General features: G+C 36.5%; 1 protein-coding gene and 1 long non-coding RNA gene across 2 annotated transcripts in view; one reads left to right on the forward strand and one right to left on the reverse strand.

Moving 5' to 3' along the window:
• Positions 1-2594: 2594 nt before the first annotated feature.
• On the reverse strand, positions 2595-8219 carry LOC137008107 (uncharacterized). Its single transcript, XR_010892752.1, has 3 exons — positions 8068-8219; positions 3552-3655; positions 2595-3349 (listed from the first exon to the last, which is right to left on the reverse strand). It is a non-coding gene; the product is annotated as an uncharacterized lncRNA (long non-coding RNA).
• Positions 8220-9876: 1657 nt separating this feature from the next.
• The window catches only part of kansl1a (KAT8 regulatory NSL complex subunit 1a), a 30834-nt gene continuing 18049 nt past the window's right edge, over positions 9877-22661 (forward strand). Inside the window, exons 1-2 of the mRNA XM_067369289.1 lie at positions 9877-10479; positions 14368-15752. Coding sequence (XP_067225390.1) covers positions 14416-15752 — 1337 coding nt within the window. The 5' untranslated portion in view covers positions 9877-10479; positions 14368-14415. The remainder of the gene's footprint in view (positions 10480-14367; positions 15753-22661) is intronic.

The raw sequence follows: 22661 nt of genomic DNA on the forward strand, positions 1-22661 counted from the left end.
TAGAAGCAATCAAATCAACAAAAGGGCAAAATTATGTAAGTGCTGTGACAAGTCCCAGTTTGTAGTACAGTTGTTGTTGTTGTTTTTTAATACATAGAACTCCAAAGTGGTATCATATCTCAGCTAACAGGGAATGTTCTCGGGACTTTGGCTAACGTTCTATCAAGGTTCTCTCAATGTTATAAAAAAAAAATTCTTTAAGTGACGTTAATAGCATGTTAGTTCACAGTAATCTGTTCTTTAAAAATGTTCCCAAAACGTTAGCATAAAAACGTTTATTCGTCGTTTTTTTGAAGTACTTTTAAAGTAATGTTCCCATAATGTTTGCAAAATGATAATGAAATTTGAACAAAATAAAGAACAAAATGAAAATAGAAAATCCCTTAATATTAGATCCATAAAGGTACTAAAAATACATCTAAATCAGTTCATGTGAGTACAGTGGTTCAATATTAATATTATAAAGCGACGAGAATATTTTTGGAGCGCCAAAAAAAACAAAATAACGCTTATTTAGTAATGGCCCATTTCAAAATACTGCTTCAGGAAGATTCAGAGCATAATGAATCAGTGTATCGAATCATGATTTGTGTGTCAAACTGCCAAACAGCTGAAATCACGTGACTTTGGCGCTCCGAACAGTTGATTCAACAAGCTGATTCATTATGCTCTGAATCTTCCTGAAGCAGTGTTTTGAAATCGGCCATTACAAAATAAGTCGTTATTTTGATTTTTTTGGCGCACCAAAAATATTCTCATCGCTTTATAATATTAATATTGAACCACTGTACTCACATGAACCGATTTAAATATATTTTTAATACCTTTATGGATCTTGAGAGAGGAAATGTCATTGCTCCCTATGCAGGCCTCACTGAGCCATCGGATTTCAACTAAAATATCTTAATTTGTGTTCCGAAAATTAACGAAGGTCTTACGGTGTGGATTGACATGAGGGTGTGTAATAAATGACAGAATTTTCATTTTTGTGTGAACTAAGCCTTTAATGTTAAAGGCACAATATGTTGTTTTTCATCGTTAGCTTATTCAAAACAAAGGCGTAGCTTGTTGACGCCTTGATTTCGCAGAATCATGGGAGGTGTTGTCTTCATGTCTACAGCTAGCAGAAAAAAAAAATCAAGGGGCTCAGGCAGAAATCATATTAATGGATGAGCTATTACTGTAGTATAAAGCAGGGTGGGGCTGAAAGCCGTTGGAGCGGAACAAGACCGCTGGAGCGACACACGGCTCGAGAGCAGTGGGGTAAAGCAGTGCTGTTTTCTGTCAATGAATGTATTCAAACAGTTGCTCGCCTGTCTAAAAAAACACATAATATATTAAAGCGTCTTTGTTGTTTCCATGGAAATCGAGGGTAATGCAGGTATGATGTCACTGATAGGCAACGTACGGACACGGTCCATGTCCTTGTTAAAATTGTTTATTTCTTTGGATTTAAGCATTCTTGGAAAGTCAACAAAATATATAACATTGTTCTAGTGGTTATTGGATATTTTAATAAAAAAAAACGTACATATTGTGCCTTTAAAATGTAAAAAAACCCAAAAACAAACGGTAAGTTTGGAACGTTCAGATTCGGATTCATAACTTAATGGAAAACGTTCTTAGCTGCACTGTAAAAAAAAAATCCCAGTAAAATTTATGGTAAAAAAACGGCAGCTGTGGTTGCCAGAACTTTACCTTAAAAATACAGTAGCAATGTAAAAAAAAATCTGTTAAATTTACGGTAAAATAACATATTTCATTAACTGATATAATGTTAATTTACCAACCTAATGAAGTACTAATATCTGTTTTGTACCTTTATAATACACTGACAGTCACCAGACACAGTGGTGATAAGAGTCACATGATGAATCAAAGTTCATCACAAGCAGATTTTCCACAAGCTGAGGAGGACAATATTAACATATAGAAGGAGCACACAGTGTCATTCACACACACACTAAACACCATCATGGTAACATGCATGAAATTTTAAAATGTAATAAACATTAATTTAACAACATTAGATGTAACATAAAAACCCTAATGTACATAACTGATAAGAAAAAAATGAGAAAAACTAAGAAGAAACAGAGTTATTTCAACGAAAATATATCAAATGTGAAGTGTCACACAGAGAATTGTGGGAATGTCAATTTACGGTTTTTCACTGTAAATTTTTACAATGAATTGTTATTTTTCACTTCCAAAAACTGTGAATTTATCGGTATTTTACCGTAAAATTATATTACATGTACCGTTAGATCTATTACAGTTATTCACCGTATATAGTACGGAAACTTTCTGTAAACCAATTGACAGTTTTTCATCGCAGCATTTTTACAGTCTTTTACTGTTAAAATCACGGTAATTTTTTACAGTGTGGGATGCACGTCCAAAAATATGCTATAGGTCATGGATTTTTTTTTTTTTTTTTTTGTATGTTTTGAAATTGACCTTTTCATATAGGCTAAGTGTATATATTTTCTGGTCAATATTCAAAAAAAATAAAAAATAAATAAAAAACAGGCAATATTAAAGCTTTAATATACTTCACCTGCTAAGAGTTAAACAAGGTCACACAAGCTCTGTTGAGTTCATTATTACTTTTATTAATATACATCATTGTGCTCATATTTTCTGTCACAACCATGATGTGTCAACCCAATCATACAAATTGCTTTTTTTCTGTGTGCATTTTTTTCTAATTTTACATGGGTCCTAGCCAGCAATACCATAACAACTACATGGCAACAGTATGATTAATATGTGATGAAAATATGAAAATGGTTTTGTCAACACCTTTAGAATTTCTTCAATAGATGGTGATGACAGTCAGTTGTTGTGTCTACAGGGCACACAAGATCCAAATGAGCAGCACTGCCAGTGTGCTTGGCAGGAGTTATCAAGTATGCAGACCACTGCAGTTAAAGGTAAATCAATCACTGCATACAGTTAATTATTATGATGACATTTCGTGTCAGTTAGTTAGTGATCACAGTTCTGTAGGCTATACCTCTGAATGGGTGTGTTAAATGTGTTCAAATCTCTTGGATTCAATGTGTGTGTGTAAACAATTATAGTAATTTATTCAAAATCAGATGAAATGTATTGTGCTCTTTCACAGTGTACATTTTGAAGAAAAAAAAACCTAACAAAACTGGGTTCCTCTTTCTTTCACAGTTACATGGACATGGACAACATGAGGGACACCGACTTCTCAGGATCAAAATAAACAATTCCACTGCTTTCCAGGACTTGCACCCCTTTCACTGTCCTTAAAATGGTTCAGTCCAGTACAATGTGAGGGAATGCAAGGACACTGGAGGACCCAGAAAGGAAGGACCTAAGATAAAAATAGCAGAAGAAAATCAGAATGGACAAATCAATGCATTTGTCCAGACAGAAGATAAATGTGCATACTATCATTTCACAATACTATTGTAATGAAATACTCTAGATAATCGATAAAGATAAATAACTGCAGATAAATTTCAAAGAGTATAAAAGTTAAACATAATAAATTAAAAAAAAATAAAAATACTTACATGTAAAATCATGTCCCCCTCACGAGGCCGCTGTGGCCCCCTTCACACAGGCCTCAAAGGCTTCCAGCAGCTCCTTACAGCCCTCTGCTCCTTTCCCCTGAACACTGAACATATATAGAGCGTTTAGTGCTAGCAATAATAAAATACTGCCGTGCATGCCTATGAGAATATGACTCTGTTGTGCAATGTGTCTGTGCATCGATTCTTCTTTTTTTTTTTTTGAAGGCTGAAATTATGTCAGGCTCAAAGGGGACAAATTCTTTGAAGTCAAAAGGCCTTACAAAGTTTCAGTGACTGATCTGGTCATGCACTGCTGCTTCATCACATGAAAGAGTCTTCAGAGTTCTGCTTTTTTAAAGATATGGGTAGTTGGTTTTAAAGTGAACCTACTGTGCTTTTTCGAATGTTAGCTTTCACGCAGTGTGTAATATAGCTGTTTGTGAATGTAAAAGTCTGCAAAGTGCACAATAAATAAAGTTATTGTCTCAGAATCAATTATGAGCTGCTGAAATAATCATCAATTCCAGTCTCACTTCCTGTTACAAAACCTACAATGTAACAAGTATTTAAGTATTTTGAGAGCATAGGTACACTCGATTACATCATTTGTGGTTCTTAATGGGAGTGGCTGGGGCTAACGAAATCTTTTGCTTGTTTTGACTCTAATTGGTGGAATTTTCTGTAGCATGATGGGTAATGTATTTTTTCACCACTAATTCTGCTGTTAAACACAATTATTTTATAAAATAAGTTGAAATAATGTGAGCTAACGGCTTCAACCAATACTATTGAAGTAAAAGTTTATAAGTTATCATTAAAAATAAATTTCCCTTGGGAGAAAATTAATGGAGTTTTTACTGCCAGAGCCCGACTGTTGCACTCTATTGGTCAATCTGTTTGAGTGGCAGGTTGTCCCGCCCTCAACACATCATAAGAAAAGAGAAGAGATGTCGCTGCAAGAGGGTGGTAAAGTTATTTAAGGATTAAAAATTACAAGACACTTGAATTAAAAATAATATAAATACAGTACAGTCCAAAAGTTTGGAACCACTAAGATTTTTAATGTTTTTAAAAGAAGTTTTGTCTGCTCACCAAGGCTACATTTATTCAATTAAAAATACAGTAAAAACAGTAATATTGTGAAATATTATTACAATTTAAAATAACTGTGTACTATTTAAATATATTTGACAAATTAATTTATTCCTGTGATGCAAAGCTGAATTTTCAGCATCGTTACTCCAGTCTTCAGTGTCACATGATCCTTCAAAAATCATTCTAATATGCTGATTTGCTGCTCAAGAAACATTTATGATTATTTTCAATGTTGAAAACAGTTGTGTACTTTTTTTTTTTTCAGGATTCCTTGATGAATAGAAAGTTCAAAAGAACAGCATTTATCTGAAATACAAAGCTTCTGTAGCATTATACTCTACCGTTCAAAAGTTTGGGGTCAGTAAGAATTTTTATTTTTTTGAAAAGAAATTAAAGAAATGAATACTTTTATTCATCAAGGATGCATTAAATCAATCAAAAGTGGCAGTACAGACATTTATAATGTTACAAAAGATTAGATTTCAGATAAACACTGTTCTTTTGAACTTTCTATTCATCAAATAATCCTGAAAAAAAATATTGTACGCAATTATTTTGTACAATTGTACACATTAAATGTTTCTTGAGCAGCAGATCAGCATATTAGAATGATTTCTGAAGGATCATGTGACTCTGAAGACTGGAGTAATGATGCTGAAAATTCAGCTTTTTCCATCACAGGAATAAATTACTTTGTGAAATATATTCAAATAGAAAACAGTTATTTTAAATTGTAATAATATTTCACAATATTACTGTTTTTACTGTATTTTTAATTAAATAAATGTAGCCTTGGTGAGCAGACGAAACTTCTTTTAAAAACATTAAAAATCTTAGTGGTTCCAAACTTTTGGGCTGTACTGTATATGATGTGCACAGATGAACCATTTATAATAATTACAATCATTGTCCATTTTGATTAAAAACACATTTTTAGTGAAAAGTAAAATTCATATCATGATGTCAATCCAAAAGGTTAATGGACATGTTATGCATCAACCCTAGATTTATACGTGCTAAAATCCAATAAAAGAAAGATAAGAAATAATTCTCACTAGACGGGTTCTGCACGTGACGGCACCCTTTACCCTCATAAATAACGCAGACATTGCAATACAGGAGATGTAACGTGAGCTGTGAGCACACCTCCACTCCCTCGCTGTTCCATGTGTGAGTCTATTTAAAACCACATCAGATATACATTACTTAAAGTTCATGCTAAATTTGGCACCAAACGGAGGCAGCATATTGCTCTAAATGTTTTTGCACACAAATATGAGACATTTATATTTAGACATGCATGTGTTTATGCATATATCTGATGTACTGTCATGCTGCAAAGACCGTTGAAAGGTGCTGTTTGGTCTTTTTTTCCCCAGGATTTTTAAATTCATCAGAATTGTAAGAAACGTTTTGGCACTTGCTATGTGAACACACACACAAAATCATGGACAAGATTTGAAAAGGTTAAATGGTCCTGAAAAAAATAGTCACACTTGGGCCCTAAACACTCGTGGTCTTTCTAGTCTGCACCTTCTTGACGTAATGCCGCTTTGACTGTCAGGAAGAAGTCTGCTGCGGAGCTCACACTAGTGCAGTCTTGGCAAAAGTGCGCATCGAGGGTGCATATCAACCCTTCTGAAACCTAAAATTACAAATATGACATACAGTCTCATGGACTTAATGGACAAATTCATCATCAGAAGAGTACGCGAGTACTGTACGTGCACCGCTGGGTTTTTGTAACCGCACGTACTTTGTATGCGCAGGTCGCACATGCGCATTTAATTGTTTTGCAGTAATTCCTTTATCCACAAGGTGGTAACCATGTCATGAGGGCGTTGATTCACAAGGTAGTCAAAGAAAAGCAGCTTAAACAAAACAGACGGGAATGCATGCAAGCTACAGCGACGATGGAGGCCTTCATGGATAAGAGATTGTGTGAAGAGGTTAGAAAGTACCCTCATTTGTATAACTCTAGCATGAAAAAATAAAATTATATATTTCCATGTAACTCCTGGCAAGCATGTGTCGAACGGCTGTGTATGCGTACGAGTCAAATGAAGTATTCTTTGCAAGTCTGTATCCGTAAAAACAAAGTAAATGACTGCGTTGGAAACTAATGGGAAGCAAATTTCACCTAGTGGAAACGTTTAGTACTGCGCCCAAACAAAATCTTACTGAAAGCTAATTTTTTGAGATATCAACCTCAAATTTGGAACACAACTTGTTAAATTTCTCACAGTTTTAGAGTAAAACATGTTTTGGAAAATATAGATGTCATATAAAATTTTAATATAGTATTTTTATGCATTTTTCATAATAAATTTAAACTTGTATAACTTTTGTTTAGTTTTTTTTACTTTTTCAACAATAATCTGTCTTCCTTAAAAAGAGATCAAACTTAAGTCTGTGCTCCAGAGCATTAAAAGATTTACGACAGTTTAAGTTAGAAATTTCATTTTTAGGTTAATGCTCAAAAAGTGTTTAACAGGTAATGGATCATAACTTTTCTATAAATAAAATATAGTACCACAAAATCCCCTAAATAAACAAAATATTAAATATAAAATATAGTACATTCATTTCATAAAAAAAAAAAACGTAGGTCATTTTTGACCACCAGAGGGTAAATTGTATTCACTTTGTATCTCAAATACTGAATTTGCACTGAATGACTATTTAATGAATTTGAAACATAATGCAATACTTGTTTCTTACAAATGTTATATTTTTGTGTGTAAGTGACCAAGAAGTGATGCACAGCAAATGATAACCTCAGTCTACAATGAGTGCTCTTGACTAAATCAGTTAAGAAGAGATAGTCATAAGATTGTGAGTGAAACAACTTTTCACAATATTGTGCCATTATGTGAGTGCATTGACCTCTGACCTTTTGACCTAGAAGTAGAGCACTTTGCTTTGTTAACAATTATAGATGGAGGTTAATCATTTGTGAGTGAACACGCACAATGCGGGAAAATGACATGAGCTTTATTCAGAACCTATATTGTAATATGTATTTCCTAATCTCTGTTGAGATCAAATGTACTGCGAGTACCAAGGGCAGAGAGTGTTGCAGCCACATGCTTTAACATAGCAACATGATGGCTAACATGGGTAATTTTCCACCTGCATCATCACTTCCTAACCCTGCTCCCCCCTGCACCATGTGCTCAATCTTCTCTCCTGTCGTTCAGTATCCAACACCAATTTTAACTAGTCTCATTCACAAAACACTACAGATAACCTATACACACAGAGGTTTTGTGCTCTTTGTTGATGCATGATAAAAATGTATCTTACAAAAAAAACATACTCATGCTGAGCTATAAAGATTGTAACAGTCTAATCAAAAGCACAATTTAATGTTGCATTAATGTATTTGGTTTTGATATATCCTTACTGAAATTTGACTCACCACTTGTCCAGCTCATCTTTGGGAACCTTGCACTGAGCAGGAACTTCTTCTGGCATTTTTCTTTGTTTGTGTGACAAAAGTCAGTGAGCTGAGGAGAACCTTAAAGGTTTTAAGTACAGGGTGAACAACCAATATATATAGGATTACTTCCCAGTCTGTGGGTGGGAAGGAGGAGGAAGAGAGGGAGGAGAAACAGGCTGCAAAAAGTGTCAGAGTGGGCAGAGATATAGTAAAGGTGACCTGGGCAAAATTAACCTCAACGGAATGAGCCTCAGAGCATTTTTGAAATCACAAGTACCCTGTTTTCTGGGTTAATAGAGAGCAAGTCTGTCTGCAGAATGTCAAAACAACAACAACAACATGTACCTCTTTTAATGGTAGAGGTTATATATGCTTAAATGTAACAGCTATATTAATATATTTTTTCATATCATATATTTTCCATATCAACTTGTTAGTCTTACATTTTGTGTATTATTAACAAGGGGGTTAATGTCTGAATTTTCATTTTTGGATGAACTATTCTATTTAATGGCCAGTTTTTCTTGTTAGAAATTACTGCACAGCACCCAGGTACATTCTCAAACTAATATGATTTACATATTTGATATTACTAAATATATTAAAGGGATAATTCACCCAAAAATGAAAATTATCCCTGCCAGAAGCTAGTTATTTGAATTTACAAAGTTTTAAATAAAGATATTTATTTTACACAAACACATCGATTCACTTGAGAAGGCCTTTATTAACCCCCTGTAGTCATATGGATTCATTTTTTATATATGAATGCATTTTTTTGTCTTTAACATTGGACCAGCCATTCACAACCATTATAAACCTTGGAGGACTAAGGATATTTTTAAATAATATCACCGATTGTGTTCGTCTGAAAGAAGATGGCACCTGGCTTGAGGGTGAGTAAATCATGATATAATTTTCATTTTTGGGTGAACTATCCCTTTAAGAAGACATTAAATAGTGACATCATGAAAATATAGCAGGAAAGACCCAAATGGAGCAACACACCCAGTGCGCTATTCCTCAATGAAACACTAGATGGCGCAGCGATTACTATTGGCAGGGACAAGAGCAATCTACAAACTGAAATAAGGAAAATGAGCGACAAAACCTCAGATATAACCAAGCTTCGACATACACTAATAATAATAATAATAATAATAATAATAAATTATAAATTAATATGTTCCAAAAGTGTTTAATATGGATAAATTGTAATTTCATAACGTTATTTTTTTTCTTTTCTTTTTTTTTTTATAACGTTATTTTGTAGTTCTGGCGACACGTTTATCTGACGTAACTGCTGACGTTTCAAGCACCGCCTTAAAAAAAATAAAATAAAAACCTGACTGCATAAATCTATTCTAATGGACTTTACTAATGGATTAGTGCCTATGTGAACAAAAGACATTAAAATATTCGGCATATAATATAGTATAATATACAATATAATATATTATATTGTATTGTATAATATAATATAATATAATATAGGCCTACATAACCACTGTTTAATGCCTTGAACATACCCTGTATGTGGGTTTGAAGCCTTTTCAATCTACAAATCAACAATATTTACCATGGATTTACTGTTTTTTTTTTTTTTTTTTTTTTTTTTTTTTTTTTAGCTGAAATGTAGGATAATCATATCGAATTTTATTATATTATTAATGTAGACGTGTTTTAAATATATTAGTTAATACAATATAGCTAACTATGTACAGTTTTGAGTACCGTATTTATACTCAATGTCTTTCAGGTTGTTTTTCATAACAAATACATTAAAAATGCATGTATATACCACATGCTTTTGCTAAATACAACATTTTCAGTCCATTCACAGTCTCTCTCTAGTGGCCAGTCCGCGAACTGCGCCTCCGCGTTCACTCTAGCGGCGGGCGTGAGAATGTCTCCCGCCTACAGGCTTCTCGCTACACGCTCTGCATCTGTATTTGTCAGGCTCAAATCCAAGGGAGACGAACGAGGCGCCATCTTTCGTGCGTTTCTCCCTCCAACGATGAGAAAATGATCTCGAAACCGGTGGTCTGTGACACCTCCAATCTGTAAATAAAGGCGTATATGAAAAGAACTCGTATCTGAGCAAACAATCGATTCATAATATACAACAAATATATATATTTGCTATCCATAATCCACTGAAGGGGACAGCAGCAGCAAGGTGTTGTCTAGAATCGCCCATTTCGTGATTCCGGAGCCGATAACGAAAAGGGGTCCTGAAACCGGGTTGTTTTTCACGAAGCGGACACGGATATGGCGGGGCTGCTTGACCAAACGGCTTGTTTTGTGCTTTGGTGACATTATTGTGCTATTAAAGCCAAAGGTCGGTGGAATAGTTGCCGAAATTCCCTCGGATCGCGCGCCCGTCACGTGGTAGGTTCCTCCTTTTTCTTTGTTAGTGGACGATCTCGAGCAGCAGCACTTATGTTACATAAACCTAACATATATGAGCTTCCATTGTTACTCCTTTTTACCATGAACTGTTGTATTTGCAAGAATACCATGTTCTGTTTTATTTATGGGCTTGTATGGTCGCTTCTTGATCCTTTATAACAGATACTATCAAGTACTTTGTCATGCAATAAACTCATACGTGTTCTTTTGTATGATTTATTTATCATTTTAATCATAAGGGACGCATATATCCTCCCATTTTTTGATGCTACAACACGCGGCCTCTTATTTCTATACTAAACTTATCAGTTTGATGCCGGTTCTCGTTCAATTTGGTGGTTAATATGACTTGCATAACGTTAGCAAGGCCGTTTGAGAGCATATCTTTAATGCTCCTGCTGCCTTAGAGATATTCAGGGATATATTATAATCAATTTTAGCCCTTATACAACGAAATTTATGAGATCTACGTCCAGAGTTTGAGCTGAAATGCTCCTTCATTAATGCACGGAAGTGGTATGAATGTTCATGTGGTCCGTTCAGCGGAAAATAGACTTTGGTTGTAAGCTAGACAGGCAACGTTAACGTTAATCGTGAGGTTTTATAAACGAATTTAACGTTAATTTAATACACATTCTTGATTTTTGTCGATCTGAAGTGATTATCATTCGTGTATTATTTTTTTGAAGGACCTCGTTTGTTATCGCAGTCATGCGAAAATCCCTCGTTTATTTGATTTTATTTTGAAATTACTAGCGCGAACACAGAAACGTGGGTTCTTTACGTAACGTTACGCTCGCGTCGTTCCTTCTTTGTTAAACCGTTATCGGATTTGTCATGTTTACTACATTGACATATTAACCTAGTTAGGATCTTCAAACTCGATAACTCGGAAAATACACACGGCACGGCGTTCTGTTTATTTTTTATTAATGTTTATAGATTAAATTTGCGCTCGGTAATTTGTTTGCTGTAAAAAAGTTCACTTTTGAGAAAAAATAAAACATCAGTGTTCTAGAAAAGGTTGTTTTAATCTACATAGCGCGGGTCGCCCCCTCATGGGCACCACCATGTTGACATCACATGACCAGCCCAGCTCATGCGATCATGTCATGCAACTGACTGAGTTACTACTAATATTTTATTAATAATATATTTACTTTACAAAGAGTTTTCAGTTTGTGCTTACAAAGCATATCTGAGGCAGAGACACATGAAAAAAAGCTACAAAGCTACAGCAGTTAGCCTAAATATCTTTTTATCACTACTGGTAGTATTGGATCAAATCTAGAATAAAGGATTAGTTCACTTTCAAATAAAATTTTCTTGATAATTTCCTCACACCCATGTCATCCAAGATGTTCATGCCCTTCTTTCTTCAGTCAGAAAGAAATTAAGGTTTTTGATGAAAACATGCCAGGATTATTCTCCTTATAGTGGACTTCATTGGCCTCCAAACGGTTGAAGGTCAAAATTACAGTTTCAGTGCAGCTTCAAAGGGCTTTAAACGATACCAGACGAGGATTAAGGGTCTTATCTAGCGAAACAATCGGTCATTTTTGAAAAAATGCTTTATAAACACAAATTATCATCTTGCATGTGCTTCCGCTTTTCGTATTCTTCAAAAAGCTTACGCTGTACTTCCTACGCCTTCCCTATTCTACTTACGGAACGAACGCAGCGCCAGTTCCATTTTTTTCCGTAAGCTGAATAGGGAAGGCGTAGGAAGTACAGCGTAAACTTTTTGAAGAATGCGAAAATGAGGTTTTGGCAGAAGCACTTGGAGGGCGATCATTTGTTTTTATAAAGCATATACATTTACATTTAAAAAAAAAATGACAGACTGTTTCGCTAGATAAGACCCTTATTCCTCGTCTGGTATTGTTTAAAGTCCTTTGAAGCTGCAATGAAACTGTAATTTTGACCTTCAACTGTATGGAGGCGATTGAAGTCCATTATAAGGAGAAAAATCCTGGATTTTTTTCATCAAAAACCGTAATTTCTTTTCGACTGAAGAAAAAGAAAGACATGAACATCTTGGATGACATGGGGGTGAGTAAATTGTCAGGAAAATTTTATTTGAAAGTGAACTAATTCTTTAACTTAAAAAAAAAAAACCTTATTGAGTATACTTCTCATATGAAACTGCTGGCAAGGAATATCGTGTCATATCATCAGTAAAATTAAATACCATCCTTCAGCCTCTTCTGCCAGCATGTCAGTATACTCCCTTTGATAATGTAAAGGTTATTAAAGTAATTATGAAGCAACACTGACATGCTTTATTATTAGTAAATGCTCTAAAGCTAATGTTGTGTTATGGTATTTGTAAGGCGGTAATTCATGAGCAGAACCTTCTACATGTCCTCATAAAGAGATAGTCTCTTATCTGTTGAGGCCTAAAGGCATATCCCTAATTCCGTTGACACAGATGGTCTGCTGAGGAGGAGGGGACAATGAGGAGGCTTGCTCTTACATAAGCTTGAATAGAGTAGGTCTTTCAGCTAACGACAATGATAATGGTCCCCTCTCAGTTGAGTTTATTAAGGTGAAGAGCATCAGAAAAATAAATTAATGTTCAAGAAATGCTGATTAAAACAGAACCCTGTTTGTGTTTGTTCACTCTGTTATCTCTGGGTATCTTCTGGCCTGTATTTATTTTTATTTATCTGGTGTATTGAGACTAAAATTTTGTTCAGAGTCAGTGTGGCATCACAATTGACCCAATTACTTTTTTTAATGACCTTTCCTGGTCTTATTGTGAACGATTCAACAGTGCATGTTGTTCTAAGGAGTTTCCCTCCAAAAAACTATTTCCCTATTTAAAAAAATAATCTTGTTGGAGCTATTGGACAGAGGCTTCGTTTGTGTTTCAGGTATTTTCCTCATGAATGCCTCCAAAATTTTTAGGCTTAAAATGAGACCTGTTGTAAGAAAAACTTTGAGATAAGGAAACCCCTTACACAGTTCATTTGGGGCAAAATATATACTCGTATAAATATATAGTCATATATTTTTAAAGCATAAATAGGCAGATTACAGAACTACAGTGGGTTGCAAACTATTTTCTGGCACATTTTAAATTATTAGACATTGATTGAACTAAATAGCAAATGAATGTTGGAGTAGGAATATCTTCCAGAGATTGCAGTTGGGTTTCAGGTATATTACTCATAATTTCAGGCACAAAATGAGGCCTTGAAGTTCTGGGCATTGTTGTAAGAAAACCTTTTAGGTAAGAAAACTCGTAGTAATAATGACCTCACACAATTCATGTGGATAAATGGATATTCAAGCCCCACTCGTTGAATCTCCTTTTCAGTCATAAATAAGCAGATTACAGAAGGGTTGCAAACTGCTTGTCTGAAATATGTCTAATTCTAGTATTAGGAATTAAGTGGACTTGTTTAAATAGCTTCTGTCTCCAGCAGGTTATTATTAAAGATTAATGAAAAGTTCAGTTAGACGTGAAAAAACCAAACAAACACTTGGTAACCCTTTGCTTAAAATGTATAATGCATTATAAAGCTATTCATGATGTACATTATTATGTATAATCAATTGTAAACCAAAGTTAAAATGCATTATAATATTTACAGATTCCTTGTTGCATCTGAAATTGGTTGTATGTCATGTTATTATACTTACTAAAGGTGTGTTCAATGAATAGATAAGCATTATAATGTATTAACTGATGTTGCAGTCATTCATGAGACCATACAATGAATTATAAGGTGCTTTACAAGGCATAATTAATGCATTGAGAAGCATTTAATAATACATTATGTATAAACGTCTTTAAGTAAAATGTTACCAAAATATTCTGCATATTAGCAGTCTTCTAAATCTCTCGTTTTTCCTTTGTAGCCAGGCTGTGTTGGTGGGCTGGAGTGAAGGTTTGGAGGTGCAGGCTGCATGGCTGCGATGGCGCCCGCTCTGACTGACGCCCCAGCCGAAGCCCGCCACATCCGCTTCAAACTTCCCTCATCCACGCTGTCCCCCGGCAGCACAGAGAATAACAGCAACGCCAGCAACATCCTCATCTCCGACTCGGTCTCGGACTCTGCCGGTGCCCACAGCAACGGCAAGTGTCACGTCAACGTCGACGACGGACAGAACTTCACCCATTACCACAACGTCAAGGGTCAGGAGCAGGATCCCCTGTCGAAAGCCCCGTCTCTGGGCAAACTGGCACCTTACTTGTGCTCTGATGTCACACCATTGCCCTCGTCCATCAAAGTCAAGGAGTCGCTGAAGCTACAAGGTGTCCTCAAGCAGTCGGTGCTAAAGAGCCACGGCCTGCTGAGCGCCTCCATATTCCCTAGCGCTGCTGCCAGCAGCGACTTTCTGCTGCGCAAGCGCCACGCCCTTGAGCTGACTGGAGGTCAACTGAAGAGCCTTGTCAACGGTGGCGGAGCTGGGAGTACCATGGTGCCTGTGAACGGACTCTCCAAGAAAGTGGCCGTGCCTAGTGCGGCCGTGGCTGAGAAAGGCAGTGTGGCCACGGTGAATGGAGACAGCAACCAGCCTTCCACCAATGGGGAAGCGTTGTTATCCGTGTCCTCAAAGTCCATCGGTACCTTTACAACCAGTGGACAGAACGGTGATCTGAAGCCACAACAGAATTTGACACCAAGCATTCAAGGTGTGTCATCACATAGGGAGCTCACTGCTTTGTCTGAAAGTACAGAGGTTAAAGCAGAACCGGAGAGTCCCGTTGGTGGAATGGTTGTGGAAACAAACAGTAACAATATTGTTAGCTTTGAAAACTGTCCCTCGTCCCTTAGCTCTTCCCCGGTCCATGACGACTCAACCCAGCCAACACCCAACCTGGAGGCTCTGCTCAGGGATCGGGTTCAACAGAGCCAACACAGGCAAACGGACATCGAAAGCCGCCTGCTGCGTCTTCGCAAACGGCTGCAGGTGGTGCAGGCCAAACAGGTGGAACGGCATTTCAAACAGCAACTGTCTGGTTTTCTGGACCGCACTCTGACTCCGACATCTAGCCGTAGGGCGGAGCCAGGGGCATGGAGAGGGTCTCGTGACACGCACACACATAATTTGAATCGGCTTTTGAAGGGTGGCAGGGTGGCCTCGGAACTGGAGCGACTGCATCTCAGCGGCAGCACGCATTTGCGCGCGACGGAGGCTCAGTTTGACTCGGACGCCACAGAGAGCAGTTCAGGAGGAGAGAGTGACGTCGAGGAGGAGGAGCTTGCCAGGGTGGATGTGGACCAGTGTCATATTAAACTGTAAGTCAAACATTTGTTTTCAGAAAGAGCCTGCTTTTAAAGTCAACATGAAATGGATTTTTTTAAATGCGTGTTATTGATCTTATTGCGAACAATTCATTTGTACATCTGCCTCCACTCCCCTAGTCTCACCCCCACATCCCACAATCCATTTTGATGCATAGAATCAAGTCCATGCCATACATTTTTTCTCTTTTTGATAATATGTTGCACTCAGATGCGTCACAGTGTGCTGCTACTTCCATTCCATCTCAAAGTTCTTAGTAAAAGGCGCTGTTCTAAAATGTAGTGAGCCACCTTGTTGCATACTGCATACATCTGCAGTTTTGAAACTGATTTGGGTAAAATGCTAAATTTTTTATTAGATTTGAACTATTTAAAAAAAGGGTTAGTTCACCTAAAAATGAAATTTCTGTCATTAATTAGTGTAGTTCCAAACCCGTAAGACCTTCGTTTGTCTTCAGAACACAAATTAAGGTATTTTTGATGAAATGGGAGTTTTTTTTTTTTTTTTTTTTTTATCCCCCATAGAAATAAATTGATAAACACATTCAAGGTCCAGAAAAGTAGTAAAGGCATTGTTAAAATAGTCAACCTGACTACAGTGGTTCAACCTTAATATTATGATGCGACAAGAATACTTTTTTGCGCAAAACAAAAAAATAACGACTTTATTCAACAAATTCTCCTATGCTGTTTATGTTGTATAGACAGTGCAGGCTTCCGGGTTCTAAGTCCGCACGGCGGCTCAGTATTGGCTGACGATGTACACGTGCACAGCACGACACTCGCGTGTGATACTAATGCAGGAGCCGGCCAATAATCAGCTGGCATTCGGACGTAGAACCAGGAAGCCTACACTGCCTATACATTCTTGTATTTTCATCGCTTCATAACATTTAAAGGATTAGTTCACTTTCAAATGAAAATTACCCCATGCTTTACTCACTTTCAAGCCATCCTAGGTGTATATGACTTTCTTTTTTCTGATGAACACAGTCAGAGAAATATTAATAAATATCCCGACGCATCAGAGCTTTATAACGGCAGTGAACAGGGATCACCAGTATGAGCTGAAGAAGGTCTCCATCCACATCCATCCATCATAAATGTGTACTCCACACTAGGGCTGCAAAACGATTACTCGCGATTAATTGTTTGCAAAATAAAAGTCTGTGTTACGTTATATATGTGTGTGTCCTGTGTATAATAATTATGTATATATAAATACATGTACATGCATGTATAAATTAAAAAAAATTTATAATGTATAAATAAATATACATATTTATATATATTTTAGATTACATATAAATATAAATATAAAAATTGTATATATAAATATATTTTTTTCTTAAATATATACATGTATGTGCATGTATTTATATATACATAATTAATATACACAGAACACACGCGATTAATCGAAGAAGAAAAATCATATACACCTAGGATGGCTTAAGGGTGAGTAAAGCTTGGGGTAATTTTCCTTTGAAAGTGAACTAATCCTTTAAGGTTAGTCACATTTTAACAATGTCTTTACTACTTTTCTGGACCTTAAATTTGATAATTATGTTGCTTTATAATATGAGGGATAGAAAAAAATCTCTCGGATTTCATCAAAAATATCTTAATTTGTGTTCCAAAGATAATGTCTTACGGGTGTGGAACGACCTGAGGGTGAGTAATTAATGACAGAAATTTCATTTTGTGGTGAACTAACCCTTTAATAAATTGGATTTGTAACATTCTTTGGAATTCCTGGATTTTCACTGATCCACGTACCTATGCTTTCTGGAATTTCCTTTGGAACAAGGCTGTTAGTTGTGTCCCAAATGACGTGCTGAGCACTGTGTACTTTAGTGTCTAGTGTATGGTTATTACGCTACATAGCTTTGCTACATAAGGACAGCTGCAATGGTTGAGCGCATGAAGTGTCCAACATTCCACATGTTATTTTTTCAGTTAATTAAGTGCAACATCTGGCTATTTGAAGTGCACTATTTCTTTTTGGAAAATTCAGTCTGAACACACTAGTAGTCACACTATTTATAAAAAAAAAAATGGTATAGAACAAGAAAGTGAATCACGACGCACCTTTTGAATTAGTCTCATCAAACCATTGCGACTGCATTGCTATCATGAAGCAAGCACGTTACATGTGGGCTGTTCACAGGAGTCCCAAGAGAGCGTGGGGGCATGTTTGTGACTGTAGGCCTGTGTGTTCATGCCCTGAACCTTGTAGAGAGTCACTGTTAATTTCCACTCCGACCTTGTTTGTACAGTGAGATCATAGATCTTGTTGTCATAACGGAGTCTAGTCATCTTGGCTGTCCTCCTCTGCTGTGGACTTACTTGAAAACTTGAGCAAGGTTAAATTTCCTGCTCGGCCCCTGAGGGAGCGTCTGATTCATTGTAGGTGAAAATAGAGAAGGTGAAACGGAGAACCCTGATGTTTTGGTTAATATTAAAATCAAAGTAAACCACAGGTGATGAATAAAAAAAAACGTTTTTTCTAGCCGTTTCACTTTCATGTGTAATTTTGTTCCTACTTCCTGTTTTCTTACGCGTGTACAGAGCACAGAATAACAGTTATGGCATTGTGATCTCTGCCTAACAGCACACACGTTTCAGACCCGTTGTGCTGTAAACTGGGCAGTATATATTCAGATATTCTGGTGCTCAAATCCTGTTGCTTTGCAGATCAGCCCAATGATCCTTTAGATTCATTTTGATCATATTTGATCTGATTTAATATTTAGGGAGATAACATAGGATGCGGATAGAAAGCGACGTTGTTGATTTATTAATGGAAGCTGTTTTAAAAGGAGCCGTTTAGCAGCTTGCTGAGTTGGCTTTGCACCTTTGACCTAAATAATCAGGCATCCGTGAATGCAGATTTTGGATGTCAGATTTGAGCTCACTGAAACATGCCCCACTTTCACTAAACAGCACTATCACATATGCCTGAATCTGTTCCTGGTGTGTGTTTTAACGGTTGCCGATTTTCAGTCCCTTTTCATCATTTTCAAACTACGTTCTCTGACTAAACTTTCTGGGCACATGCTTATGACATCACACTGTGACGGTTGAGAAATTAGAGCATGAGGAACTGCTGCTTGTTGACCTCTGACTGCAGTTAAATCAAGATGAATTTAAACTTTGTGCATCCAAGGACATTGATCCCAAACACCCACACTTATTACTGGAAGCTTTTAATGGATCACAGCTGTTATGCAAATTGGAGATTTACTTTAACTGAAATGAAAGACCACTTTAATCCATTGAGAGCTGGGCTGACTGCTGTTTAGTGCTCTACAGAGGTGGATTTTTAATGTTCCGTTTACTGAAAAAGCTGCTAAAAGATTGAAAACAAAAGTTGTCTATTTTTCTTTGACGAGCATGTTTATAGATTGTGGAATGTTTATCAGTTGATGATTATGATAACAGTGTGGGTGAATCTCACAAAGACATGCCCAGCTCATGTTTCACTTAAAAATCAAAAAGAAAGAAATAACATTTTTGGCATATTTTGCATAAAGTTTGGGGTCATTCTGATTTAAAGTGATAGTTCACCCAAAAATTAAAATTGAATGAACTCTGGTACGATTGTGTGATTGCTACCATCCAAACCCTGGTGTGCAACAAACAAGCGGACTGAGTCCCCTAAAAAGATGGGTCTCAGTTCGCTTTCAAAGGAGCTCTGATGCGGTTTGATTGAAATATGAATGCAACACGGACAAAAGACGTAAATTAACCAAAAACCTAAGATGCGACAGAATGCTCAAGCGTATGTGTTTTTTTCTCGTCATAGTCGTGGTGTTGCCCATCAGTTTGGTACTACGGATGGGCATTTTTCAAAAATATTGTATTCGAAATATTTGGGCTCATAAACTCCCCCGAATATTCGATTATTTGTTTATTTAAATGACGTTTCATTTTTAATGATGTTATTTTTTTAATCCTCATGTTTTTGTCTCCATTTCTGAACAAGCTTACAATTAGGCAATATATACAACTAGCGTATGTTATTTATATTGAGGTTTTTTTTTTTTTTTAAAGCAGAAAACATTAAACAATATGTGTTTATTGAGTTCACCCAAAAATGAAATTTATGTCATTAAGTACTCGCCCTCATGTCGCCCCAAACTCGTAAAGACCTTTGTTTGTCTTAGGAACACAAATTAAGATATTTTTTATGAAATTCAAGGTCCATGCATAGGCAGCAACGACATTGCACCTTTCGAGGTCCAGAAAGGTTCTAAAGACATAGTTAAAACCGGCAACGTGACTTCAGTCTTAATACAAAACAAAAATAACGACTTTATTCAACAAATTCATCTGTCCCCTGTCATACTGCTATGCTATTTTCATTGCAGAGCTTCAGTGTTGTTTATGTCTGAACGCCGGCTCATTATTGGCCGGCTTCTGAGTCAGCATCACACGCATGCGTCATGCTGCTCACGTGACCAGAGTCAATACTGAGCCCTCGGATTTCATGAAAATAGTGTTGTCATGGTACCAAACTTCCAGTAGTCGGTAGCGATACCATGAAAATGTTACGGTTTTCGGTACCAATTTCGGTACCACAGCAAAATCTATTGGAACTATTTTACTATTTTATATAGCCTATTTTAAAAACATTAAATATGATTTGGAGTGTGTGTGTACGTTTGTGTGTATATATAGGCTACCTCAAATAAATACATTTTGGGAAAAAAAAAAAGCTCAAACATCCATTGTGTACTGTTGAAAAAAACAGCATATGCTGGTAAGGTAGGTTTTGAAGCTGTATGCTGGTCAAATGCTGGTCCTAAACTGGTCCTACTGGTCCGTGCTAGTCCTAAGCTGGTCCTGGACCAGCATAAACCAGCTCAAACCACCATACCAGCTTCAAAACCTACTTTACCAGCACATGCTCGTTTTTTCAACAGGGGTAACAGATGTGCGTGTTTATTTTAGCTATTCCGTCAGAGAAACAACACACTACAGCCTGTAAAACTATGAAATAAACATTGGTAAATAATGGTAACCTAAATAATAAGAAAGTTAAATATTCAAAAAGCATTCGTTTTTTATTTCCACACAAAGACGCGTCATATAGCCAAAGTCCCGTTATTACTTTGATATAGACTGCTTTGCGCTTTGAGAGGGATGTGGGACACGAGCAGGAAAGAGACCATTTCTCTTTAATAATATCTTCACGTTATCTCCTGATGTTACAAACAACGGACACTTGTTGTAAAAGGTCTGAAGAGCGAGTTTTATCCTCTGCAGGAGCAAGACATTCAGGCTATGTTTGGTTTAGCACTGCCAGAGAAAACGAAAGTAAAAATCACTGGTGTGTGAAACGCTCTATACAAATAAACTTGACGCGCCTTATAAAGTCTAATAACAAGCACAAACTGTGTTAAATAGAAATTGATGTGCAAGCAAAAAGGTTTCTGTCCTACGGTGTTTTTTCTAGAATGCAAATAGCCTAATCGGCCCAAATGCGAGCGAAAGAAACGTTTATAATCCGCTGCGTGAGTGAAGATTTGGGAAAAGAAACAGATGTTCAGTGGAATAACTAATGGAATATTGTTAAATTCTCTGCTAAGCGGGTGACCAGATCACGATTCGGAAAACAGAATATGAAGCTTAAAGTATGGACTCACGTATCTCTCTCATTCGGCATGAACCAACATGTTTCCATGGCTGCGAAGTCACATTTAATTGCTAACCTATTAATTCTTCTGTAAACAAAGCTTTGTGCTTCATTCGTGTCATATTCACGTAAATACTGCCACAGCCCTATCAGTGGGTACCGAATATACTATCTCGGTACTACAGAATGCGGGTATCGGCACATTTTAAAAATTTCAGTACCAACTTGGTACCGAAGTACCGGTACTTTTGACAACACTACATGAAAAATATCTTAATTTTTTGTTCTGAACACAAACGAAGGTCTTACGGATTTGGAACGACATGAGGGTGAGTAATTAATGACCGAAATTTAATTTTTATGTGAACTAACTAACCCTTCAAGGTCAAGCAGTGTGAACAGGAAAAATGCTAATAAAGCAGACTGTCGTACAGAAGGGTTACATATACACTTAAGAGTCTGCATATTTTTATTGCGTTTAAATTGTTTAACATGTTCATATTGAGAAAAACAATAATATATCCACATGCTCAGGTGAAAGTAGGTAAGGCCGGCTGCAGAGAAAACCCACATTACAGGGACATGAAGATAACGGTTTCTTACAGCACTTTGTGTTTTCTGTTCTTAAACCTTTCTCCCTCGACGAAACTTAAAAGAAGCATATGTCTTGATCATTTTGCTGTCTGATAAGTTATCTTTGATCGGCTCACTTGGGGTTCAGCTGCGCTTACCTGCAGTTGTGAATGCAGTGATGGACAGCTGTCTTTCCTTATTTGACTGGTGTTTGGATTTCATGTGATTTCTCATTTTGGTGGTGATATTACGATAACTCATTGATTAATTTGATCAAAAGTAATTCCATTTAGTAAGATCACTTTGATCTAAGTATTTCCAGTGTTCGGGAGGCAAACGACAATGTTCTGTGATCAAATACCATCAACTTGTTAACATGCTCTACTGCGCCACCCAGAGCATTTAGATATAACTGAGTTTTGTTCTTGGGAGTTATCATTGATTCAATGCATTTATGGCCAGCAAAGCAACGTAGTAAAATTTGAATAGTGTTTTTATTTTTAGAATAATAATTAGAGATCGAATATTCGACTATTCGTGCACACAGCTACAGACATAAGAACTGCATCTCCTCTCAGAAGGTCTTCGTTTGTGTGTGACGGAGGGATTTCTGCTGCTGTTTTGACTCCTTTACATGTTTTATAAGCTCTTTTATAAGTTGCCAGCTCCATTATATAAACGAACATACA

Source organism: Chanodichthys erythropterus, chromosome 19 (assembly GCF_024489055.1).
Source record: "Chanodichthys erythropterus isolate Z2021 chromosome 19, ASM2448905v1, whole genome shotgun sequence".
Taxonomy (NCBI): domain Eukaryota; kingdom Metazoa; phylum Chordata; class Actinopteri; order Cypriniformes; family Xenocyprididae; genus Chanodichthys; species Chanodichthys erythropterus.